Genomic DNA, 24,746 nt, shown 5'->3' with positions numbered 1-24,746 from the left:
AGCCTTCCCATTGGCCCGCAGCCGCGTCTCTCTAACCCCTCCACCCACCACGGTTCGCTGCCTCTCGGCTGCTTCCCTCCCACCCGCCCCTAGGCGGAGCCTCAGCGGCAGGCACGGCGCTGCGGGCTGCGCTCCCATTGGTGCGCTGCGGCCGGTCCCGCCCGCCGCCCGCGGCCGCTTAGGTAGCCGCTTGGTCCGATGCAGTCTCTCGGAGAGGTGAGGCGGGTGTGGATCTCGTAGGCCGTGCGGAGAGCAGCCTCCCGGGGGCCGCGTCCTCACTACCGCGGAGCGTGGCTGCAGAGCTGCGGCGGCCGGCTGGGGTGCTGATAGCTGCCCACCGTTACTCAGCACAACCGGCACCCATCCCCCCGCTGGCCAGGGCTCGAGCGGCGGCGGTTGAGGAAGCGAGGGGCCGCCGCCTCCCAGAGGAGCGCCAGGTGCAGGTACGGGCTGTGCCCCTCCTCCCACCTCCGGCAGCAGCGGCACCAGGACCGGGGTCTGCGCGGATTGGCACCTTGCGGTAAAGGGGTGATGGGTAACAGCCAGCGGGGGCCCGGCTCGGCGCTGGTGGTGGTGGTGCGGTTGGAGGATCTGCTCCCGAGGTGTGGCGGAGAGCCGGCCCCTCGGCAGGTCCGGCCGCTTCTCTGCCCTCCTGTCCTGTTCGCCGCACTTCGCCGCTGTCTGAGGCAGGCGTGCGGCTGCTCCCCTGCGAAGCTGTGGCATGGGGCAGAAGGAAGGGCCGCGGCAGTCAACGGCTTCTCCTCAGGGAGGGAGGAAGACGGCGGTGCGGGTCTCGGACTCGAACCGGACGTGGGGGTTGGGCCTCGTGCAGGCTCGGGGGCCTCTGCCCTGCTGGCTTCGGTGCTCCCAGCGAGGGGGTGTCGCCTGCTCAGAGGGCCCGGGGTGAGCGGCCTGACCCGCGGCGCCCGGCTCCGTGGTATTGCAGTGGCTGCCTTTGTTGGGGCAACAGGCGCGCGGACTTCTTAAACGCTTCTTGAGTACTGGCGTTTAGCGGGTCTAAATAGTGCCTCCTCGTAAGGGATGTTGACTTCTGCAGAGTTCTTACATACAGACATCTGAAGAGTTCATTTACTTTTTACGAGCCCGATTTAATGTATTTCTTCAGCTTCTGCTGTTTGAGGTGGGAGTGGCGCTGGCCTTAAAATTGCTCTGGGGTATTACTATTTTAAAAGTTCAAAATATTTAGCCAGAAGGTAACTAGAAGAATACACGACTGGAGAAACCAAAATAGTAGCATATGAACATAGACAGGCTTTAAAAGCATAGCTGCTTCTTAGTGATTGACCGACTGGTGCAATGAAGCACCAGATTGATGTGTTTGAAATACAAGAGGGGGCTTCAACGCCTGTCAGCCTACAGATGGCTTTAGCAGAGAAGTTCCATGGTGCAGAGTCTTGCTTGGAGTATGCAGAACATTATGTAATCTGACTTAATCACACAGCTGTCTGGCTGGGCTCTTTAGAGGGTTGGTTTGTTCTTTAAGTGAGAAGGAATGGCTAGATATTTCACGTAGTGTTTGCTGTATTCCCTTTCATTTCTCAACTTTGCCATTAGGTTCTGGGGTGTACAAAGTAAGCAGCAGCAGCAGGTCTCACTATATACAAGTTAAACTTTATAATATTGCTAGAATTTATAAGCATAGTAAAGCAGTTTATTTGTTTGAAAGCAGAATAGCCAAAATGAAGATTTGAACCTAGTTTTATGTAGGTTGCTTTGCTCTTTGAAAATTGCCTCAAAAAGTAACCTCACCATATTTCTTTGGTATGGCTCTTTTATTATTGAATAGATGTCTGTTGTGTTCTTTTCCAGACTTCCTGTGTGTTCTTTCTTAATAATTACTTTAATCCTTTTATGTAATACTTAATCAAACACTGATTTTTATCTTTGTTTCCCCCCACTAAATATTCTGTTACTTTTGCTGTTGAAGTAGTTGGAGGATATTCATACCCTTCTGTTCCATTTTTAGTGTAATGCAGGTGTTGAAATAAATATGGGTACTTCAGTAACGGCTTGAACTCAAGTTTTCATTGCTTTGTGTTCAGCAAAAGGGTGAGTTTCTTTTCTTCTTTAGAGTTTCTTAATTCAGCAGTAAATAATGAAACATTATGATTAAAATCCAAAACAAAACCAACAAAAAAATAACAAAAACAAACAACCCCCCCCAACAGTTTGAATACTGTGCTTGTTACAGTAGAGCACCACTAAAATTTACAAACCAGGAGCTATATTTACAAGTCTGACTTTGCTCTTTTGAATAGTTCCTATGAAATAAGTAATTTAATTTCGATTTACAATTAGAATAATTTATACTTAATGTAAATACAAGATTGCTAGGTAAGTGTTTTCAAGGGTTGGCTTTTGAGGCTAATACGTAGTGAAGTACTCGAAGATGTGAATAATGGGAGCCACTTTCTTGTTATGATTTGCAGAAGGAGGAAGACAGGAATAATTGCTTACATGAAAGAGCTACATTTGTGTTATCCTAGGAATCACAAAATAAATATTTGAGGTGTTCATTCAGGTTAGATAGACTTCCCCCCTCTTCTGTCAGCCTTAACGAAAAGGTTGATTGCTGAAGAATGGATTGAAGTTACTGCCTGTGGATGTATTTATCATTTTCTATGTTACTTTTTTATTCGCAAGAGAGTTAGAGATAAATTCGATAAAATAATCTGGCCTTCCTTTTAAAAGCTATCCCAGAGTGGGTGGGTGATAACACTTGCATTCTGTTTTATTTTTTAGCCTTTCTTGGTGCAATAGTAGAAGTTCCAGTTTTCCACTGTTTCTTCCAGAGAATTTTTACACTTAAAATTAGAGTACGTTTTCCATAGAAATTATATACATATATATATATATTTTTGTGTGTGTGTGTTTTGGTGTTTTTTGGTTTTGGGTTTTTTTTGTTTATTTGTTGTGGTTTTGTTAGCAGTTTTGCCAGCATTAGGAAGTGTGTTTGCGATGCAAAACAGCGCTGGCTTCTTTATTAGTACTGAAATGATAAATAGAAGGTTAAATAGTTATGTTGTTGGGATGTGTTGATCTCTGTGGTGCTACTGTAATGAGCACAGAGATTTACATCATGCATGCTCAGAAGGTGTTAAGACTATAACTTAAGTATTCACAAGATATCTTAGGCAAATTTAAAGTTACTCATCTGTACTTGTGGAACTGTGTGATTAGGGTAATTTGTGGTCAGTATTGTTTTTGCCAGGCTTCAGTAAGAGTCCAGCTAAAACACGTATCAAGTGCATTTGTTATTAGAGTGCTTTTTAATGCCATTCTCTTTGTGATACCTTGCTCACTTTCCATAAGTTATATTTTAGACTTAATAGAATAATCAATCTCTTAAGACTGTTGATCTCCAAAACTTTTACCAAGATTAGGTGATGCTAAATGAAGAGGGCTTTGTGACTTTCTTGAAGGATAATTTTTGGCAGGATGAATCATTAGGAAATCATGGTATGTTTTTTCTAACATTGAGAGCATTAACAAACCAGTTTTGGGGGTAACATTAATTTTAATCCCTCATTGAAATGTGTGAACAGTATACTTTTTGAGGAAAAACTATGCCTGTTTAGTTGAAGTGAAATTATGACATCTGGTGGATAACTACTACACTGAAATGCTGATTCAGTTGAACTTTTAAACAGCGATATTGGAATTATTCTATACACCTTTGGGACTCTTGCATCCTGGTTCCATTACAGATCTGGAGGTAAAGAACACACTCCTGAATTCAATGAATGACAAACCAGCTCCAGCATAATGGAAACATTGTTTGTGATTAGTTGAAAGTATTCTCCTGAGGAAATTCAATAGGTGCTTTGTGTCAGATTTGTTCAGTTAACAATGCTAGAGATCTTCTGAGTGAAGAAAGTAGTGAGTATTTGTTTTAAAGAAACGGGATGTTGCTAGCTGTGATTTAGATGGAGAATGATTCTGGGATCAGGATCTGTAGTTTCAGTAGACAGTTTCCACTGGATTAAATGGACATTATATGAGGTCTGCATTACTATGTAGCATAGGGAAGAAATAATACTTCAGCCATGGTCATCAGCATAAGTGATTTGCCATATGTGGCAACAGCCTGTTTTTAGCACATTTAAGCTATTTTGGGGGCACAGTACCACCTCAGCTGATCAACTGTGGTTACTGCAGTACTGCCCTGTGTGTGAATTCCACAGGCCAGTTTCCAGTCTTCTGAAATTACTTTGACAAATAGCAAACAATTTCTCAGTGAGATAATATTTGTAGTGTTGCTGGGTTGTTTATAGTTATAAATAATGCAAACTCCTGTTTTAGTTCTTTCTGACAAGTGGATTGGGAAGCAAGTAAGAAATTCTGCAGCTATTGTTATCCGCTGGAATAGAGCACAATCTGTTGTTCCTGGGCAGAACAGGCTATTTATACCTCACTTCTGGAGGTACATATTTTTTAAATTGTTCGTGTAAAATAATATTCCCTCTGTTCCCCTAGAATAAATTGTAGTATCTGGCTTTAGCCTTCAGCTTTTCTGAAAGGTGAGAAATTTACTTGGAACAGATGGGTTTAATAGTTTCTGGTAGAAATAGAAGTGTGGTTGAATAGTAGATCTTGCAGAAAAAGCCTGTCGAGGCATCAAAGCAGTTTTTATGTGAATGTGAACTTTCTTAGTAGAGGTGAAAGAAGTGTCTCCTTTGGTGCCCACAGCTGTAAGAGAAATAAGGAAAAAAAGACTGAGTTTTTCCTGTGCATAAGGTAGACCAAGCCTTTTGTCAATCCTTAGACTTCTTCCACTTGTCCTGACTTGTATGTTAAAATTAAACTTGAATCTCACCTGAAAGGGAACAGATGAGCTATTTCAAATTTGAGTGACTACTTGTGATGATTACATAAATACATGAGGTTGTTGTTTCTTTAGCTGGCAGAAATATGGTCATTTAGATCTGAATTTAAGAGATAATCTATCTTTTTATGGGAGGTGATCGGTACACCCTTCCTGCCATCTCTAAATTGGTAGTATTGGTCACCCATATCTAAGAGTCTGTGATTTTTCCCTCTGTTTTGAAGAAAACTGGAGACTTGGAGTGAAAGCACTTGGCTGTAGTAGCCTTTGCAAAAAAAAACAGGGGTTTGTGCCCTACAAAAAGGAGCAGTATTCCAAGAATGCTTATGCTGTTTATCAGACTGTCTTGTTTACTACTCTAAGAGTATACTCTGTGTAGCACTGTATGCAGTATGCAATCAGACTCTACCAAAAGGAAGAGACCGTTCACACATCCAAAATACAGAGGGTTGATCTGTAATCTGTATTCAGCAATTCTTACAGCAGTGTCCTTGAAGCTTTTCTATGAAGAAATTTGTACAGGCATGAAAAATGTGCAAGTTGGAGGACAAACTTTGAAATATGATCTAAATACCACCAAGTATTATACTTAGCTGTAGGATTTGTTATTGGATTATGGAAGTATTCCTGAAAAACCATGGGACTCTGGATGTAAGAAATCAGTTTATTTAGTTCCCATTTGTAAACTTGTATCTAGCAAAGCTTACACATGAAACTGTTTCTGTTTCCAGTGACCTGGCAGAAACTGAGCTTGAGACCTGTACATAGACCCGGGATGGAAAAGTTAAAATTGAGATGAAATGTCAGATGCCTTAACACTAGAAAAGTAGTGTAAAAGCCTGTTGTAGGTGTGCTGGTTTCCAGCATGGCTCTTGGCAGATTTTATCACTCTTCCTACCTCTGAGAAAAAGTACTGTCTCAACAAAGAATTTCCTTCCTCCTTCCTTCCCCTCTTCTCCCTGCTGTAAATTAAGAGAAGGACACAATGTCCGCTTTGGGGAGCGAGTGTATCTTGTATACCTAGCTTGCTTTAGGTGTATGTGTGTTTACGTTTTTTTTCTCCTCTCACTCTGTCAGCCAATGCTTTGAATTGGCAGTATAGCTTGTAATGATTTGACAAATATCTGTAATAGAGCATTTGGTTTGGGATGGTATTGTTAAAGCATGGAACAAAAATAGTTATGTCATTAATATAATCTGAGTTCCTAAGTGCAATATGGGAAACCTTAGCTAATAATTTCTTTGAAGGGTTTGGAAACCTTTTTGTCAGCCAGTATGTGAAGCAAGGAGGAGGTTATGGGTGGATTTTAGTGTACTGAGGGTCTATAGTGTTTGCTAAGCCAGTAGAAGCATCTTGTTTTGCCTTGTACGTTTTGACTTTCATGCACTTTTCATACTTATGATACTGCTTACAGGAGCTCACAAATCATGATTACAATACACATTCTCTGTATTTAGGAAATGCTGTAGTGATTTTTGGCTGCAGAAACCTGCATAGCCTTAGTGTGCTGCGAAAGCTCCAAAATATTTTTATTATTCTTAATAAGATACATATTTGTCAGAGGAAGCACATTTCTCTTTATGGCTTTAAGATTAGGAACTTCATTTCCTCCAGAGAAACTCAGAAACTTAAGCTTGTGCATTCCTGGATAATCATATTTTAGTTTTAATATCTGACAGAGCTTTTAGAGTTGTCACCCTTCTTTAATAATATGCTCATTCTAAAGTAGCTGATGATATAAAATAAGCTATTGTGTAGAAATTTATATATATATATATTTAAATCTGTGTTTTGTTAAATATTTCCGCTAAAATTATGTATTCTGGAGGGGTTATGTTCACATTTTGCATGAGTCCTTGGGTTTTTTTGTTTGTTTGTTTATTGGGGTTTTTTGGATTGTAACTAGAAACTGATACCATTCTCTCTTCCTGTTTCAGCCGAGAAGATGAATAATCTTTCATTTAGTGAACTGTGTTGCCTGTTTTGTTGTCCGCCATGCCCAGGGAAAATTGCCTCCAAACTGGCATTCTTACCTCCTGATCCCACATACACACTGATGTGTGATGAGAGTGGTAGTCGCTGGACTTTACATCTGTCAGAGCGAGCAGACTGGCAATATTCTTCTAGAGAAAAAGATGCCATAGAGTGCTTCATGACTAGAACAAGTAAAGGTAACAGGATTGCCTGTATGTTTGTGCGTTGCTCACCTAACGCCAAGTATACTTTGCTCTTCTCACATGGGAATGCTGTTGACCTGGGTCAGATGAGCAGCTTTTACATAGGACTGGGTTCACGAATTAATTGCAACATATTCTCATACGATTATTCTGGATATGGCGCAAGTTCTGGGAAGCCAACAGAGAAGAATCTGTATGCTGACATTGATGCTGCTTGGGTGGCCCTTAGGACAAGGTAAGACACTAGTTGCTATTTTTCTTTTACAGCGTGCTCTTCAAATGGTTGTACTTAATCTGTATTGGTTGTTTAAACAGAAATGCTGTGGTTTAGGATGAAAGCTGATTGGTAGTCCCTTATGCTGAAGTCGTTATTAGTACTGAGAAGGATTAGTATATAGTATTGGAATACTAGAAAAATTAAAACTGAATGAAATTTATTAAGGTATGTTTCAGTCTTGATTGACTAGAAGATAATCCATGTCACAATTTGGGATCTTCTCAGCTGGAAATATCAAAAGATGGAAAAAACCTATAATAATCAGTTCCCCACTAACTAAACCACTGATGTGATGTGGGTGAGGGAAAATAAGTGATGTTTTTCCAGACAATTGCATCACCTACTGTTTTTTGTAGAGAGGGACTGTGGAAAAGCTGTTACGAGAGAACTTGGTGAAACTCTGAATTACTGTGTGATGTTCATACCACCTTTGTTTCAGAATTCAGACTAGCAGCTACAGCATTTCTAAAGATAGGTTTCTAGATTTAAAAAATAAAGTTTTTTATCTTGGCAAAATATCGTGTGGGAGAGGTTACAATTGATCTGTGTAGATACATTATGGTGGGAATAAAATCCAGGAATTTTAATTGGTGGTATAAGCTCAAATAGGTTAAAACTGGACAAAGAAGAAGGTGTAAACTGGAAGGATATTATTTCATCAATTTCTGCATTCTAAGCCTGTGGTTTTAAGGACGTAAAATAGTAATATGTAACACTCTGGAGACATTCTGTCACATGGGTAAGAATCATAGGTACCACATAAATGCACCATTGAGTACCCAGTTCTGAAGTTTGAGAGCATTTTTCAGTATGTTTTGTTCCATTTAGAGCAATATTATTCTTGTGTTACAAACTACAAAGATTGTTTTTTAAAATACTCTATGATAATAACAATAGATGTTCACCAAAAAACTCTCATCATATTGTGTATTTAGCACCAAAAAGCTGTAAAAATCTGAATTTAATGTAGAGCAGGATGTTATGGTTTGATCATTATAACTTCAGCATCTTATTTAATAATATAATAATGTGATGTAGTATAAGGGCATACATAAAAACTTTAAATTCTGGAGCCTGGTAGTTGTTGCAGTGAATTTAGAGCTCAATAAATGTAATATTAGCTATTTTCCTGTTGCTTTGGAGTGGATTATCACTTTTCAGGGTTTTAAACACACATGTTAACTTGTGATTATTTTTTTTTTTTTCATTATGACAAATGTGTGATACCTCTTTTTAAAAAGTATATTTTATTTACATATTAAATGAGGAAGAATACTTATTATCATAAACCCCATACAATCACGGGGACGTGTGTTCAGCTTCATATTCAAAAACATGTACTGTGTTGTTAGATTAGGTTTAGGCATTTGTTTTTAATGCAGTGGAAAGCTGAGATATAACTAGATCCAGTCTGTTAGCCCAAGATCTGCAACAGGTGCGTGGGTGACCATGGTTTGTAGTTGATAGGTGATCTGAAAGCCACTTTGTGAAATACCCAGTAACATTGACCAAAACTGTCATACCATTTTGAACAATGTGGAGGATGTTCTGAATTGCTTAAATGTACCAGAAAATTGAAGAGAACTAGATGGTAAGACTTAATTATTTGTTTGTCAGTTTACAGGCTCTTTTTATGAACTAATCTGTAATTATTGTCTCTTCCTCCCCTTAACAAATTTCTGTTGAAAACTTAAAAGAAAATGTGATTGCAACTTGAATTCTTGCCTCCATTCTTGAGCTGTACCTAGTGTGCCTTCACTAATTAAATAAGGTTGTTTGTTATAATATCCTGTCTGAGCATCCCCTTTGCTGAACAGACATTGTGGTGTGGGGACAACTAAATACCTTCTACATCTGTCTGCTTGTTCCTCTTATTCAGGAGTGACCTCATCTCAGTTCTGTTTGCTGCCTTCATAAAAATGTGTCAAAACCTCCTTCAGAAATACACAATTCTGTAGAGTGTATAGAGCTTGGATTGATCTGCCCAACTTCTGGATTTTGCAAACATTAACTGATGTTTTTTCCCATGCTTAAAAACTGGTTGGTGTTACTAGTTTTTACTGTGGCACTTTCAGCAACTTCCTAATTGGCAGACCTAGTCTTGTCCTTCCATCTGAACACTGAATGTACTAAAGTTCTCCCTGCTACGTGACTCTGGATATACTGGCTTACAGAGTTTGGTTGCCAGTCTGTACTACTCTTTTGAGCCCTGACACAGTGTTCAGCTGTGTTTAAATACTTGCTGAATATCTAGACCAGAATGCGTCCTTTGAGCATTTGCTGCAGCATTGATTCACCTTTCTTGTATAGCCTGTTCTGTCAGTGTTAACACTGGCACCATCTTTACTGTTTTATAATGTAAGCATTCTGCAAACCCAGATTTATTCAGTGGATTGTTTGCAAGACAGATATAAGTATACCTGTAACTCCTTTTGAAATTCATGTTGATGGGATGAAAGAAGAAAGGGATCCTAGACTTTTAAAGTGTACCTCACAGATTGTGATGGGATGAAGAATAGAATGGAGAAATAACCTTTGTGGGATGAAGGTTGATCACAGCCACCCACAGCTCCCTGCATTCCCTGTTCTGCAAAGTGGGATCATAGATCCCAGTGTTAAAAGGTGTTTCTGGGTAACTAAAATGCTGATGAGGACTTCATTGTATAGTCAACGCAGGTGATTTTGTTGGAGATACATTAGTGTGTTAAATTTTGTATCTTGAAGGACAGTCCAGATGGCCATCTGTAAATTGGTATAGCTGTCCAGTGGAGACTAGGCACCTAGGGTGAAATAGTCTGGAGTACTAGTATTGAGGGTGTTAGTGAAATTTGTCCAACACCAGTTTGCTGTAAGGGCATGTGAATATTATAATTCATATAAATTAATATGGAAAGATAACTTGGCAGCAGATGAGAAGAGGTAAATGGCAGATGCGGATTCTGAATTGTACCCATATTCTTCACCTGCTTTGAGTATTTTAATAGGAAGCAGTAGCTATCCATGCGGATGCTGACTTCAAGAAGGCAAGGTGATTCACTGCCATCATGTTTGGGAAAGTTGTGCATCATTGCATGTTCACGTGCATTGGACTATATAGAAGCTGCAAGTGAGGACATTCTTTTTCTGACTGTCATAGGTACGAAGTGTTGAAATGCCAGGAGTCATTTTGGGGTACGCCTATTTCCTGCTGTCCTAGTCTCTGAAGGCCTTTGATGACACCCTGGGAAGGGTGGAAAAGTTTAACCAGCCCCAGGCAAATGCAGGGCAGGTGGCACTCCTTCAGAAACTTGAAGACTTGTTGGAGTTACTTCATGATCAGATTTACCTTTAAGAATCCAAACAGTCTTTTTTTCATTGTTGCTTAACATTAACAATAGAATAATTGAAAAATTGAAAGGTAAATCTCACCATCAGACTGGTGTGTCAAAGTAGACAGAATGTCTGTAATTCAAACAGTGAAATATTGGAATAAAAACAAATAAATCTGGATGTTAGCTAGAAGTGTAAAAAAATATATACCTCCAGAAGTGAGGTATAAATAGCCTGTTCTGTCCAGGAACAACAGATTGCACTGTTGAAGGCAATTCACAAATTATGTTGTGTTTTTTGGTTTTGAGTTGAGTTTTTTTTTTTTTTTCTTCAAAAGTAGGGTGGGAGTTTTCCCTAGAAGATAAGGTACCTTAACTTTGAATATTTGGAGAGAAATTGAGCTTTTGTTTAAATTGAGCTTTTATTTAAATTGATAAAGTAGCTCAATTTATAATGAAATCTTACCATTAAGACAAATGTACCAGCAGCATGGTAAGGTTCAGAAAAGGGCAAATGATCATGAGAGAGGCAGAGGAGGTGCAGTTTCCTGCACCACTACCGAAGTGGTCAATGGGTTTGCCTCTCAGAAGGCATAGTTCCTGATTCTTCTAGCATCGTTTTGCCTTATATATGTAAAAGGGGAATCTGCGTCTGAGTTGAGGAAGAGTTGTATGCTCCCAAATCTCATTATGGCCTGGAATGTTGATAGTTAAAGGTGTGGATATTGTTCATACCCTTCATATTCTGCAATTTGTAGATCCAATTTTGTGTGTTATGTGCATGATGACAAAAGGTCCTGAAATGCAAGTTGAAAATTCCCTAAGGATGTGCCCCCTTGTTCCAAGAGCCTCAAGCACTGCAGTCAGTTGGCTAAATGTGTGTTGCACTAGCTTCACTAACAGTAGCCTCTCTGGGGCATCTATGGCTCTTCTTTAGTGTGAATCTGAGAGGTACTATTGAAAATGTACCCTTCTGACACTGATTTTACACATGCTTTACTATTGTAAAGTGAGCAAGCCTTCTAGATTAACAACAGTTCAGAAGTAAAAAGATGAATTGCTTTCTGTCTCTCTTAAATATATCAAGGGCAAAATAGCAGGTACTCTTTAAGAGCCTGTAAGTGTAGTATGGTAATTTCAGCTGGCATTTGGCTGTTAAATGTAACTTAAGTTTGAAAAAGACCAAAGCAAAAAAACACTTGTTACAACCAGACATTCATTTTTGAAGTTTGCATATTGTAAACTGATACTGTGATGTATATCCAATGGAAGTATATAATATGGTGAATATCCAGTGTAAGAGATGCGCGATGAATATCCGGTTAAAGTGTTCAAAGTAAGGTTGGATGACGCTTTGAGCAACCTCATTGGACTAGATCATCTTCCAACCCAAACTGTTCTATGATACTGTGAAAACAAAAGAGGAGGGAGGGGTTGAGAAGGGCGGACAGCCATTATAATTGAAGTGCAGAAAAGGTCTTGTTAGAGAGACAGAAATATAAGGGAAATGGTGAAAGAGTTTCTGCTACAGAACATTGTGAAGTCTGTCACAAAGGAGAAAAAGAAAATTATTTCATTGCTGTTTTAGCAGTTCTTTTCCTGCAGAAGCAGAAAAGATCAGTTCAGCGTGTTTAGGATTGCCTCTTTTACAAGAGACAGTCTAGGTCTGATCAGCATATGTAGGCTTGCAGATGAGGATACTGCCTTCATTAGTTGCCCTGTGTTCACTTGGGCCCTGATTATATACAGCGCTCTGATGCTACAGTTACAACAACCTACTGGCTTGCTCATTCCTTTCACCCACCAGTAGCATGTAATTTCTTGCTTGGCCCTTAAGACACCCAGCACAAAGCAGCAGAAAAATAGTTGCTCCTGTACTCCCAAAAGAGATTAATTTGGTTTCCTAAAAGAGCTGGTGAAGCCCAATATCAACAGGTGGCTGAGGTTGCAAACAGGAAAGTGTTCCCCTTCTGTTTGGCAATAGCTTAGTTTCCTAGGGATACTAACCTTTTCCTTTAGCATGATGACAGGGCAGAAGTTTGAGTATCCGGACATTCTGTATGGAGGTTCGCAAGTTTATGTCAATGGAGGTACATCTAGCTATATTAAAAAACTGCTTTTCAAATTCCATGTGCTTTGCAGGTAGGTACCTTGTAGGTGCATGAACATAAAGGATGAATCAGGTCTTGATCAAAAAAGAACTGAAAAGAATTTAAAAGAATTGAAACCTCAGTTGCTGTGGAGAAGAGAAAAATGTCGTGGGCAGCCTTTAAGCTGCAGAAAACACCTATCTTCATTTTATGCCATATTCAGTCCAGAATAGCTTGTCCCTGAGGAAGAGCGCCTTCTCTGAGAAGGTACATCTTTGCACAGGTGCTTTTAAGATCTTTGTGCCAAGGTCCTTTCTGGTGATTATGGCTTAAAGAAAAAAAATAGCAACAAAAAACTCCCCCCCCCCCAAAAAAAAACCCCACAAAAACCACAACATACAAATCCCCACTATTACAAACAATAGACTGAACTTCTGTCTCTTCTGACACAAGTTATCTAAGATTACAATAGACAATAGTGTTTACATTACCTCTAAGATCGACATAATGAGCTTTTGAAGATGTCATCGGTTTTTATAGGATGTCTTTGAGCTTTTGTTATCAGAGCAGCTACTAACAGCATATGGCTCTGTAACTGTCATGTTCCCCTTCCTCAGGATAGCCTGTAATTCTAAGGCACTGAGAGAAAAGTTTTGATCTGACTTTTCCTCATTTGAGAGATGAGGTGCATAGTCCACTGAAATTTTCTACCAGACTTCTTGGAGTTTAGCTGGAGTTTACAGGGCTGTCAAAGGGGAGGAGGAGACAAATTTTGTGACTAGGGAATTTGCCAACAGTTAGCGGTTAAAAATTCTTCTGGTTTATCTTAGAAAGTGGTAATTCTGGGAGAGAGGAACTGAGGGACTCTTATTTTCCCTGAACTTTTCAGATGCCAGTTCAAGAGAAGACTGGAGACAGCAGATGCTGGTCTCTGGTTTCCAAACTTCTTGGGGGTTTTTGGCTATTGTTTGGGTTGGTGTTTTTGTTGTTGGTGTTGGTTTTGGCTGCTTGTGGTTTTTTAGGTTGGTTTGTGTGGGGTTTTGTTTGTTTTTTGTTTTCCCAAGTAACAATATGCAAAAGTCTGCTTTGAATCACCACTTCTGGTGATTTGTCTCAGTATTTTGGTATCCAGACTGCAAAGTCATTTCTAGTGGGTGCTGTGAAGGCAATCTGTTTGGCTGTGCTGGAGAAAAGATTACTTTAATCCAAATATAGAAAACATATTTCTTGGGTTACTTTTTGTAGTTCAGTTTAGGCTGTAAGGATTTGGATCCAAAAACAGCTGGTGTGTGTGTGTGTTTGTGTGAGGGGGGAAGATAAAGAGGAGAATACATGCTGCAAAATATACTTTTAAGTTTTGCTTTAAATTCCTGTGCAATGGCCTGCATCTTGTAAAACTCAATAACCAAGGAAATAACCAAGAGTGATAATTTGCAAGGTTTTTTGAAAACTAGGTTATGTTATAACATGCTAAGCAAATTCCATGTCATACTAATGATGCAAATTCTCAGGTACTAATGAGTTTAGCTCAGATTGTATAAAAGCGATAGAAAGCCATACTGTACTTTCCGAATGGATAAATGTGATTTGAATTATTTTCAGTTGGGAGACTAATTGTAAAAGGATAGATGCTAGGCTGTTCTTGGGTGTTTCAGAAGAGTTACAGAAATAGCGAAGACCTTACATCACATTTTTAATTTATTGTATTTTTGTGTGTTGGAGTTTTGAGGAAAATATTTGTACATCAGAATGTTGTTTTATTTTCTGAGAACTGTTGTGAGGTAGAGGGCTTGCCTGTAGTTCCAGGCTGATGATTGGGTTTTAGTGTTTTACATCTCTTGATTATGATCTTAGAAACTCTTTCTACAAAATACTGATAGTAATTACATAGTCCTGATACATTGATAGAATATATCTGTATCTGTGCTAATACTTTTACAGCTTCTATGTTTCACTGTAGCAGAACACAATTTAAATATTTAAGTAGACAATGGTATCTGTGAACAGTGGATTTTAGCTCAAATTTAGAAAGCTTATTAGGGTGCTCAATGAGTTCTGCTACTGATATTTATATTTTAGTAATACTTAAATGTGATTGGTTTTCTTGAAACTTTCCTAGCTGTTCAGTGTTTGTTACATATTGATGTAACATGCAGGGTATGTTTTCTGGCTTACTGGAAAATATTTGTGATTTTGGGGGTTTTGTTGTTTGGTAATTTGAATGTCTGGATACATGTGAAACATGTTTTTTTCCTAATGCTCCTGATTTTGAGACTTTTAGATTTCACTGACTTCTAGTGTTTGGTGACCTACACAGCATACAATTAGCCATATTTGTAAGATACTGGACAATATTTCATGCTCTCCATTATGAAAAGCACATGTATTAAGCAGTCCACTTGCCTCAGTGATATATACTTCTTGTAGGGAAACCTTTCCTTCACAGCTGACAAGAGCCACCTCCAGTGGTTGAGGATTCATTTCCCTTTTGCAATTGCTATTTCAGTTTCCCCTTCTCTAGCAAGCGATCCCAGCTGCTTGGCTTCCTTACCCTCTAGTCTGTGACTGTTGGCCCCGTTGTCCCAGCATCAGAGTATCTAGGTGATGGTCTGCTCACCTAGAGCACAGCTGAAATCTTTTCCTGTATTCCATAGCTCTGTCAAGGACAGGGATTGAGAATTTACCTCTTCATCTTCCTCTGTTTCTTGTACTAGTTCCTCTTGTTCAGGTGTTTGCCCCCTCTAGGTCTGGCATTGGCACTTCATCTTCCTTCACTACATGAGTTGCATCTCCTCTTGCTTATAGTGGCAATTGATATTATCATAGATTGGTAATTAGAATCAGCAGCACTGCCTGCTACTGGAGTTGGAGTGGCTGCTATGCTTGTTACTGGGGATGAAGTAGCCCTGTTGTCTGTGTTTTGCCATCAGGTCCAGAGATGCTTTCCCTTTGAGGGTACTGGATAGCATTGAGCAGGGCTCTGTAGGTGTAGGCCAAGCCCCAGCATGTTGTGGTTATTTGTCCCTCTCTGGTATTGCCAGGACAACAGCATACCTTGCCTAATTGTTTCAACAGCTTTTTCTGGATTGCATGTTTGTTCAGGGGTGAAGTTCCAAAGCACTGGAAAGGCTGGCCTAAGTACTTGCCTATACTGTCCCACACACCCTGCCACTCATGACTGTCCAGCCTTGGGAAAGATCTCCAGGTGGTATTCTTATTTAAGGTTAAACAACTATCTAAGACCTGAACCATATTCAAGAAAATGATGGTTCCCAGCAAAAGAAGCAGGCTAGTTTCAAGGGTATTCAAAGAATATTGAAAATCTTTAAAATTCTCAAATGCCATTGTAATCAGCCTAGTGGGTGAGTGGAAGGCATGGGAGAATGTTTCCTCCATAGGATGTCCCTCCCAGTGGGGAAAAAAGTTGTAATTCTTAATTATTCCCATCACGTGCTTCCCAAAGTACAGAGATGTCAGTGCTGAGAACACATACCAGATCAGTTTCATGATCACTAATTCTATTGTATTACAAGTGATTATCATAAAGTAAACAAAACAAGAACCTTAGCCTAGGCCCCAAAGCCAATAAATGCCAAAAAAGCAAATACTGGCTGGAGGTAAGGTGTGACATAACAAAACTGAGACCAAGCACAACTCTGAGAGCAAATGAATCAACATTGTGATGAGTGAGTATTACTCTGAAACAATGAATGCTTATCACAAATATGTTTAGACACACTCTGGTCAGATCTGTCCTTATCTCAACCTTTTGTGCCCCATGTTGGGCAACACAAAGGACTGTCCTGGTTTAAGCCCATCCAGTAACTCAAAACCATGCAGACGCTCACTTACTCTGCCCTTTTTTCCCTGCCCCACGCAGCAGGATGGGAAGGAAAATAAAAACATAAACTCCACAGGCTGAGATAAGAACAGTCCAGTATCTACTACTAATAATAATGATAAGGGAAATAACAGGGGTAGAGAATATAACACTAAAAAGCAAAAGGAAAAAAAAGCCAACCACAAGTGGTGCACAGTGGTCATGACCTGCTGACCAATACCCAGCTCAACCTGACCAGCTATCGGTCCCTTTGAGGTGACTCCCACCCAGTTTATATGCTAGGCATGATGTGCTGTGATGTGGAATACCCCTTTGGCTAGTTTGGATCGGGTGTCCTGTCTCTGCTTCCTTTCGGCTTCCCCTCCTCCCTGGCAGAGCATGAGAGACTGAAAAAGTCCTTGATCGCATTGGTGTGTTATCAGCATTGTTCTCAGATTGAAGCTGAAACGCAGCACTGCAGCAGCTACTAGGAAGTAAAAAAACCCCAAAAAAACAACATAAACAAACCAACTGTTGCAGCTGAAACCGGGACAATATATTAGATATAACTTGTGTAAATGTTAAACAAAAAAGTCATGAAATATTTAGTTATCTTGGTTAATTACAGAAAAAAGTAGCGTTTTCATCTTACTAGGAGGCTTTAACTTTAATTTTGTACTGCTTATGGGGCTGTCTTGATTGTGGGTTAGGTGCTAGGTTACATGTCAAATCAACTATGATAAGAAAGAAGCGTCTTTGCTACTACATAGAATGTGTACTACTCTGGGCATGATTTAAGTCCCACTAAATTGCTGACCAGTATTAGCAGCTTGCAGGTTTTATTGGGTATTAGAAGAGTAAAGACAACCAAATTTTTGTATACTTGATTATGCTCTGCTTGATAATAACCATAGAGTTAACAAAGCTCTAATCAGTTTTCTGTTGTAGGCCCACTAGGGTTAGCAGTAAAGGCTTTCAACAAGAAGTCGCAACTGCGTTCACAAATCCGCATTAAAAAAAAAAAAAACGCCATATTTCAGTATTACTGAGGCATAAGGCAAAGTTACTGGAAGTACAAAGTAAATAATTGTGTCTTTAAGTCAGGAATGTGCTTGAATATACCTGCTTGTTCTTCTACCAGCTCCTGTTTCATAGTTTGTCACCTTCAGGAAATATTAATCTTCAGAAATGCTTATTTTGCATAATTGTGTAGTTGCAGTTTTGTCTGTTTCAATTTATATGACACTTTGGTTAACATTTTTAAATTTCTAGGTACGGAATCCGCCCTGAAAATGTGATTATATATGGCCAGAGTATAGGAACAGTACCATCTGTGGATCTTGCTGCTAGGTATGAAAGTGCTGCTGTAATTCTTCATTCTCCATTGACCTCAGGAATGCGAGTAGCTTTTCCTGATACAAAGAAGACCTATTGCTTTGATGCATTCCCAAAGTAAGTTTTAGGATTTTTTTTTTTTTTTTATTCTGCATGCATCCTTATTACCGAAGTTTTAGACTAAGAAATGAGTAATACGGGAAATTCTCTTAAACTTTTTTCAGAGGTTTAAAAAACAACAGTTGAAAGAAAGTCAGAGTGAATAACAACAATGAAGAATATTTGATTTAAAGGAGTTTACAGAACTTTGTAATCTAGGTTTTTCACATCTCTAATAATTTCAGTGGGTATCTGTTAAAGAAGTGTTTAGTTTCCTGTATGTAACCCCTAATACCATTAAATATAACAAGCAGTTTTAGTCAAGTGTATTGTTAATCTTGGTAACTATGAACAGTCTTTTGCATGTTTCTATAAGTAGCAAAGACTGAAAAGCTATGTAGACCTTAACTAAAGAAAATTCCTGTTACGTATTTCAGAACTAATGCTACTATTGGCCATTACAAAGTTGTATTGGCCATTACAAAGCTGTTTTGTCTCAAACAGCTACTTGTGTTTTTAAGCATCTAACTTCAAAGACATTTTTCCCCATAAATGGTCAAATTTTAAGTGCTAAAATTTTTTCACTTCTGACAAGAACCTTTTTCTGGAAGACTCTGAACTAATGTTTTCATCAGTCCTGTATGTAACATGGTAACAAATATCCGTTCTAGATGGATTGCTCTGTTATTTGATCCTAATAGTTTCCAGTAGTGTTTTTCCTTTCTGTGTGGCTTTACATGTGCTTCTGTAATGGCTTCCAGGGTGTTGTTAAGATCTAATTTTCTAATGATTTGAACAACTTCAGAATTAAATTGCTAAAGCTACAATGTGTAATTAAAAAGTTAAGTCAACCATCTGGTCCTTCAAAAAGATATAGTAAAGCTCACTGTGTTCATAGATGTAATCTTTTTCTTACAGCATTGACAAAATTTCTAAAATAACATCTCCTGTGCTAATAATCCATGGAACTGAAGATGAAGTAATTGACTTTTCACATGGCCTAGCATTGTTTGAGCGTTGCCAGAGACCTGTAGAACCACTGTGGGTGGAAGGAGCGGGCCATAATGATGTGGAACTCTATGGACAGTACCTTGAAAGATTAAAACAGTTTGTGTCACATGAACTGGTGAACTTATAATTTTCTTTGTAGATTTACCTGCTTTTTCATTTCATTGCAGAACTGCATGCCTTAATAAATATATAACATAAAACCTGAAGGTTGTGTTTTCAAATCATCTTGGTTGCCTTCATTAACTGTACAGGTAATGATTTGTCAACATAATTAATGAAGGTTTTAATGCCAGTATTATAAACTGGAATTACATGATCATGCAGTCAAGCTTGGCAGTTCATATTACTGTGTGAGGTTTTGTCTTCTTAGATGTAAAAAAAAAAAAAAAATCACAAGGAGTACTGTATGAAATTGTAATTATAGAAATCAAATGCTGTAAAGGTGTTGCCAAATGCTTTAGCATATCAGAACCAAGTTTAAAAAATATTTTTAAACATCTCAAAATGTACTGTGACTTACTCTGTTGCACAGGTGTAAATTAAAAAGCAGACTTTTAAGCAGTTGTTCTATAAAAATGTAATAACCATGAAATTTAAGCAAATACTTGTGTATGTAATAATAGAGAGTCACTGGGGATAACCCATGCCCTGTTATAGGGGAGGTGGTCAAAATAGCGCTCTCTTTCCGTATTTTTATCTTTTGTGCTTAGTTATACTTCAGTTGTTTTGTTCTTGTATTGTCCCTTACCTTTCACGTTAAACAAATTTACCTACTCATCTTCTCAGCAGTCCTAATCTTGCCAAAATAATGCTGCAAGTTATCATTGTTGAAATGCAAATATCATTCATGTGACGGCTACTGAGGTCACTGAGTACTTTGAAACCAGTAAGACTTTTAGGACCTGGCAGTCTTTGTGGACCTTGTAGTTTTAAACATTGTTTGTGTAGAGGTGCAATATTTCATTATAAAGAACCTGGATGCTTATCCAACTTTGTAATAAACAATTTGCAAATATGCAGTTGTCTGATCAGGCTTATTTTTGGATATTCAGTGTAAAAGCTTATTGTTTTCCGAGTATTATATGGAAACTTTACTAATTGGCTGGGGTGGAGGGCAAGAAGAGAATGTTGACATTTTTCTATTAACTAATAGTAAAATAAACAACAAACTTTGTAAGTTTGTCTTCCCTTGAATGCATTTTGTGTGAATAAAACTATGAAAAAGAAACTTAACTAAATGTAGCCGATTTGTAAACAAAGTAATATTCCAACAATACACTGTGCTTCTGATTTCAAGGCCTTATGTAGTTTAATTGTTCTGTTTGGGTTTTGTGATTGAAACTATTGTATACTTAAATGTAACTTCAAGTATTGTGAAAACTTTGGATAAGATGTGTTGGTTAACAGTAAACAATATTACACACTTGCTGTTCTCCTCTTTTTAATTTTTGTTTTTAATTGTAAGAAATAGCATCAGTTGCTTGCAATATCAAAAATAATATGCAACTTCCCCATTTAGTCCAGGAAAACTGAGAACTAAAGCAGAAACCCATTGTTACTAATTGTTGGCACATTTCTTTATCAGCAGCTGCTGTTGTGATCACCCTCCCATCCCCATGCCTCTTCATGCTATTTTCTGCTATTCAGCATACAGTTTTTCTAATGCAGAGCTACTCACATGTTCCTCTGTCATGAATTCAAATTTAGCTTTATTTGAAATCACCAGTGACTTTGTTTTGTGCCCTTTGGTTTGTTAGTTGAATAGAAAGAAATTTTAATTTGTTCTCAAGCAACTGTGTTCTTGCTCATCTTTTTTGATCACGTATTCTTCAAAGTGTTCTGAAGTTCAGAGTAGTATTCAGGCACAATATTATTAGACTTAAACATTTTCATCTTAATCCAAGATTTTTACAGTTAGAGTGCTTAAATAGATATATAACTTGTCTTTATTACATCATACCTTATACACAGAACTGCAATGGTAAGTGATCAAGATTGGCTGATAGTACTGCAAATTGCAGGCAAATGATCTAGTGTCATCACAAGAACTATTCGATTGTGCTAGCGAATATTATGGCACTCTGCAGTTGAAAAGAGAGAAAAGATGGGAGAGCAGTTTTACTGCTTTTGTTTCTGTGTTTTGTTGAAGCAGAACAAAAAGCCTGACTCGAACTTTTTTTTTCTTCAGTGACGCAGCTGTGCTGGATTATGGCAGTGGGCAGAGCTTCAGGTCTCTTTGGGACCACTTCTGCATGGTTAATTCTTGCCAGTTTGTTCTGATTTTTATTTTATACCTAGATTTTTTTTTTTCATCTGAGTTGTTTACTGAAGGAATTAAGATTGTTTTTTTTAGGCACAGCCTTGTTTGTATTGAGAATCATGGCAATAAACTTGTTAGCAACATAAAGTGATTCTGAGCTGTTGCAGCTAGGAGGAAAACACTTGGCATGGTGATTGTCTTGTTAAACCATAGTTTTGCTGGAATTGACAGTGGGCTGTTGTTTTAAGTTATAAATGCAATTGTCTCATGATAAATAGATAAATAATAGTTGATTCAGCATTCATTAACAAAACAATGTCTGTATTTTAGGGAAAAAGAAAAGAGCATTTTTGTGAACCACAGTCTTTTTTTTTTTTTTTTCTTGGAGACAAATATTGGACAGTAAACTTGTCTGTTTCAGTTCTGGGAAACTTGGCAAAACAACTTCAAAACCAGCTTCATTTATTGTAAAAGACGAGATAAGCTTCTAAAGGTGGGGTATTTTTGGGCATGTTTTGCTCTCTCACATTCCCAACTACACATAAGAAAATAAATAAAAAAAACCTCCCCTCTTTACATTTTGCTTGTGGCAGCGAAGAATTCCAGTGAATATTCAGTTATCTGCTCTTAGTATTAGCTGCACTAATTATTCAGTGGTGGGGGAAAAAGAAATCAGATGTTTACTTTTGGGCTCTTTTTAATTGAATGATGTTGTTCACAGCTAGCCACTTGGTACCTTTCACTATGGAATATTCTAAGTTGTGCAGATACACAGTTTTCTTGTTATATGGTAGGCATTGTTAATATCTTAAAGCTGAAAATAAGGAAAGTTGTGTTTGACAACCTTAGGAAAAAGCATCCTGTGTAAGTAGGGGCTGATTGCTTGAAATCAGCTTTGCAGAAAAGCTGATTCCCACCACGGCTGGGGACTGGTGAACAACACCGAGCCAACCATGAGCCAGCAGTGCACCCTTACACCAAAGACGACAAACCACATCCTGGGATGCATTAGGCAGACACTTGCCAGCAATTTAAGGGAAGTGATCCTTTGCTCCTCACTGTGGATGAAGACATGGAGTGGTGGGCCCAGTTCTATGCCTCCCCAGTTTAAGGAGGATATGGATGTACTGGATTAAAACCAGTGCAGGGCCACAACTATGACTGAAGGACCGTGGAGTCTTGTCATAGGAAGAGAGGCTAAGAGAGCTGGAGCTCTCTTAGCCTTTCAGCCTGGAGAAGAAAAGGTTTGTGAGGACTATAATCATGTGTGAGTATCTAAGGGAGGGGAGAGAGCTCAGCTTTCCCCAGTATTCCCACAGAGAGGACAAGGGGCAATGACCACACACTTAAAAAAACAGGAAATCCAATCTTAGTACCCAAAAACAGCATTCTTTTTTTTCTGTGAGGGTGGTCAGACACTGGAACCAGTGGTGGAGATCCCATCTTTACAGATGCTCAGAACTTAGCTGAGCTCAGCCCTGGGAAACCTGTTAGCATAAGAGTTGGACTACATGATATCAAGTGCTCCCAACTTCAGCCATTCTGTGGTTTTGTGAAGTATGGCATGCAAATCCTGATGGTTGGTGCTACAAGCATTTGTGTGCCACAACTGAAGACTGCTTAGTTACAAAAATTATCTTCACTCTGTGCTGCCTACTTTTGACGTTTCTTCAGCAACAGAAGACAATAAAAAGACTGCTATGGAAAAAGCCCATTCTGTCTAAATCCTGAGACCATCACTGTTAGGTGTGCTGTGGCTGAGACTGACTCTTGATACCAAAATTGATACCACAGTGCCATCAGAGATCACATTGCTACCCTACTACAAAGCAAAGATTGAAAAGCTAGATGTAAAGCATAGGCATGCTATCCTGAAAAAATCAAAAGTGCTTGAAAGGTCTTAAACATTCCCAAAGGTGGGAATGTGTAATTCACAACTACTGTTATCCTAGGTGCTTGGCAAACAGCAGAGGAGACTGAACAGATACAAGGTTGTTTGGGGCTGTTTCAACAAAGTTAGTTAAAAAGCTTGTTCTACTTGAATAGTCTTTGTAAGACAAAAAAAGTTCTTTGTATTCTCATTGGAGTCAAAAAAGGGGGGTTTTCATGTGCTGCTGTGTGTCAGGCTCGATGTGCATACTTCTGACACCACTTGACTTTTTCCAATCATTAAAAGTTGAGCTTAAGTAGCATTAGGTTGAAATTTCAGCACGAAGTAGCCTTAAAACTTTTAACATATGAAACTTCTTAACCAATTTACATTGGGAAAATATTAATTGTAAAACAGCCATAGAAATAATGTTTCCCAGTGAAGAAATTCCATTGTCTCGTGACAATGAATTCTACCCTACACCTCTCCTTCTCCCTTTTTTATAAATCTTTGTTTCTCAGGTAAGACTGCTTTCTCTTTCTTTCTGTGAAAGGAAGTAAAAATATAGCATATTTCTTGTACAATGGAAAGGAAAATGGTTTAAGAAAGAGAATAGTGTAAAAGTCCTTAGAATCTGATTACTCTTGTTAGCAAGGAAGGGGCCAACCGTAAAGAAGAATCTCAGCATCAACTTTTCCCTAGAGGTATTAGTAAGATGTCTTAATTTTATAATCTATTTCAAAATAATTAGAAAACCTCAAAAGGGTTTTTGTTGCCTAGAAGAGTTTTTGTGGTTGGTAAGTGAAGCATCATACAAATGGTTGTAATTTTAATGTTTCATTTTCAGTTTCTTTTGCTTACAGTGGGCAAACAGTTCTCTAACCTTGAGCACTGAAGAGAAGATATGAAAGAGATTATTGAAGATGAGATAATCAATTTGCCTTGCTATTATGCTAGAAGCTATGCACATCTCAAGTGGGTAGCTGTGCCCTGTCGTCTAGAACCTAAGGTATATCCATACAAATGGAATCATTTGGATGGATATATATATATGAAAAAAGGCTTTCACATTGTCATATAGAGACCTTTTTTTTTTTTTTTTTTTCCACAAAGCCACAGATATTTTGCCCCAAAATTTTTGGAGTCAGGTTGATAGTGGATTTACTATTTTGTTCCAGAATGGAATTATACAAAAGATCCAAATAAGTCTTAAGCTAGAACAGTATTTGATCACTAACTCACCTAGTACCTTAAAGACATATAACAGCAGTTCAAGTCCTTCTCAAGCACATTAAGCATTGCAAAGGTCCTTGGTGGGGCAAGTCATCTGCTTTTAAAGATCTTGTAGTCTAAATGTACTCTAAATGTAAAAGGGCTGTAAGCCATCCAAAGGCAAGCGTGGACTCAAAATCACCAGCAGCTTTGTCAGAGCATTGCTCGTTTGGAGGCGCATGTGATGTGCTGTGATCTTGCTTCAAATCTTGATTAAAATAAGTTTGCTAGGTCCATTTGGTAGATGCTGCCAGCTATTCAGAAAGGTAGCAGAGCTGCGCTAGTCACTGGTTTGAAATGGCCTCCCAGTATGGTGCTGTTTTATTATGTTACTGATGATGTTTTAATTTGTTAAAAACACATTCGCAAAAGATTTGGGA

The 24,746-nt window shown here is 38.6% G+C and overlaps 1 protein-coding gene across 7 annotated transcripts; it reads left to right on the top strand.

Annotated features, from left to right (window-relative positions):
* The first annotated feature begins 128 nt into the window (after window positions 1-128).
* ABHD17B (abhydrolase domain containing 17B, depalmitoylase) lies at window positions 129-20,390 on the top strand. 7 transcript variants are annotated; one of them, XM_065662678.1, is made up of 6 exons: window positions 168-443; window positions 1,988-2,070; window positions 2,764-2,837; window positions 6,785-7,259; window positions 17,792-17,971; window positions 18,872-20,390. In XM_065662678.1, exons 4-6 carry the CDS (start codon window positions 6,793-6,795, stop codon window positions 19,089-19,091), a joined length of 867 nt encoding a protein of 288 aa, XP_065518750.1. In that variant the 5' UTR covers window positions 168-443; window positions 1,988-2,070; window positions 2,764-2,837; window positions 6,785-6,792; the 3' UTR covers window positions 19,092-20,390. The 7 variants fall into 7 exon arrangements, with proteins under 7 accessions (XP_065518752.1, XP_065518750.1, XP_065518749.1 ...); XM_065662677.1 differs by lacking the exon at window positions 2,764-2,837; XM_065662679.1 differs by lacking the exon at window positions 2,764-2,837 and having other exon boundaries at window positions 432-520.
* The last annotated feature ends 4,356 nt before the right edge of the window (window positions 20,391-24,746 follow it).

Source organism: Lathamus discolor, chromosome Z (genome assembly GCF_037157495.1).
Source record: "Lathamus discolor isolate bLatDis1 chromosome Z, bLatDis1.hap1, whole genome shotgun sequence".
NCBI classification, from domain to species: Eukaryota; Metazoa; Chordata; class Aves; order Psittaciformes; family Psittacidae; genus Lathamus; species Lathamus discolor.
The sequence above is the reverse complement of the archived record's forward strand: the minus strand, read 5'-3'. Positions and strand labels throughout refer to the sequence as shown.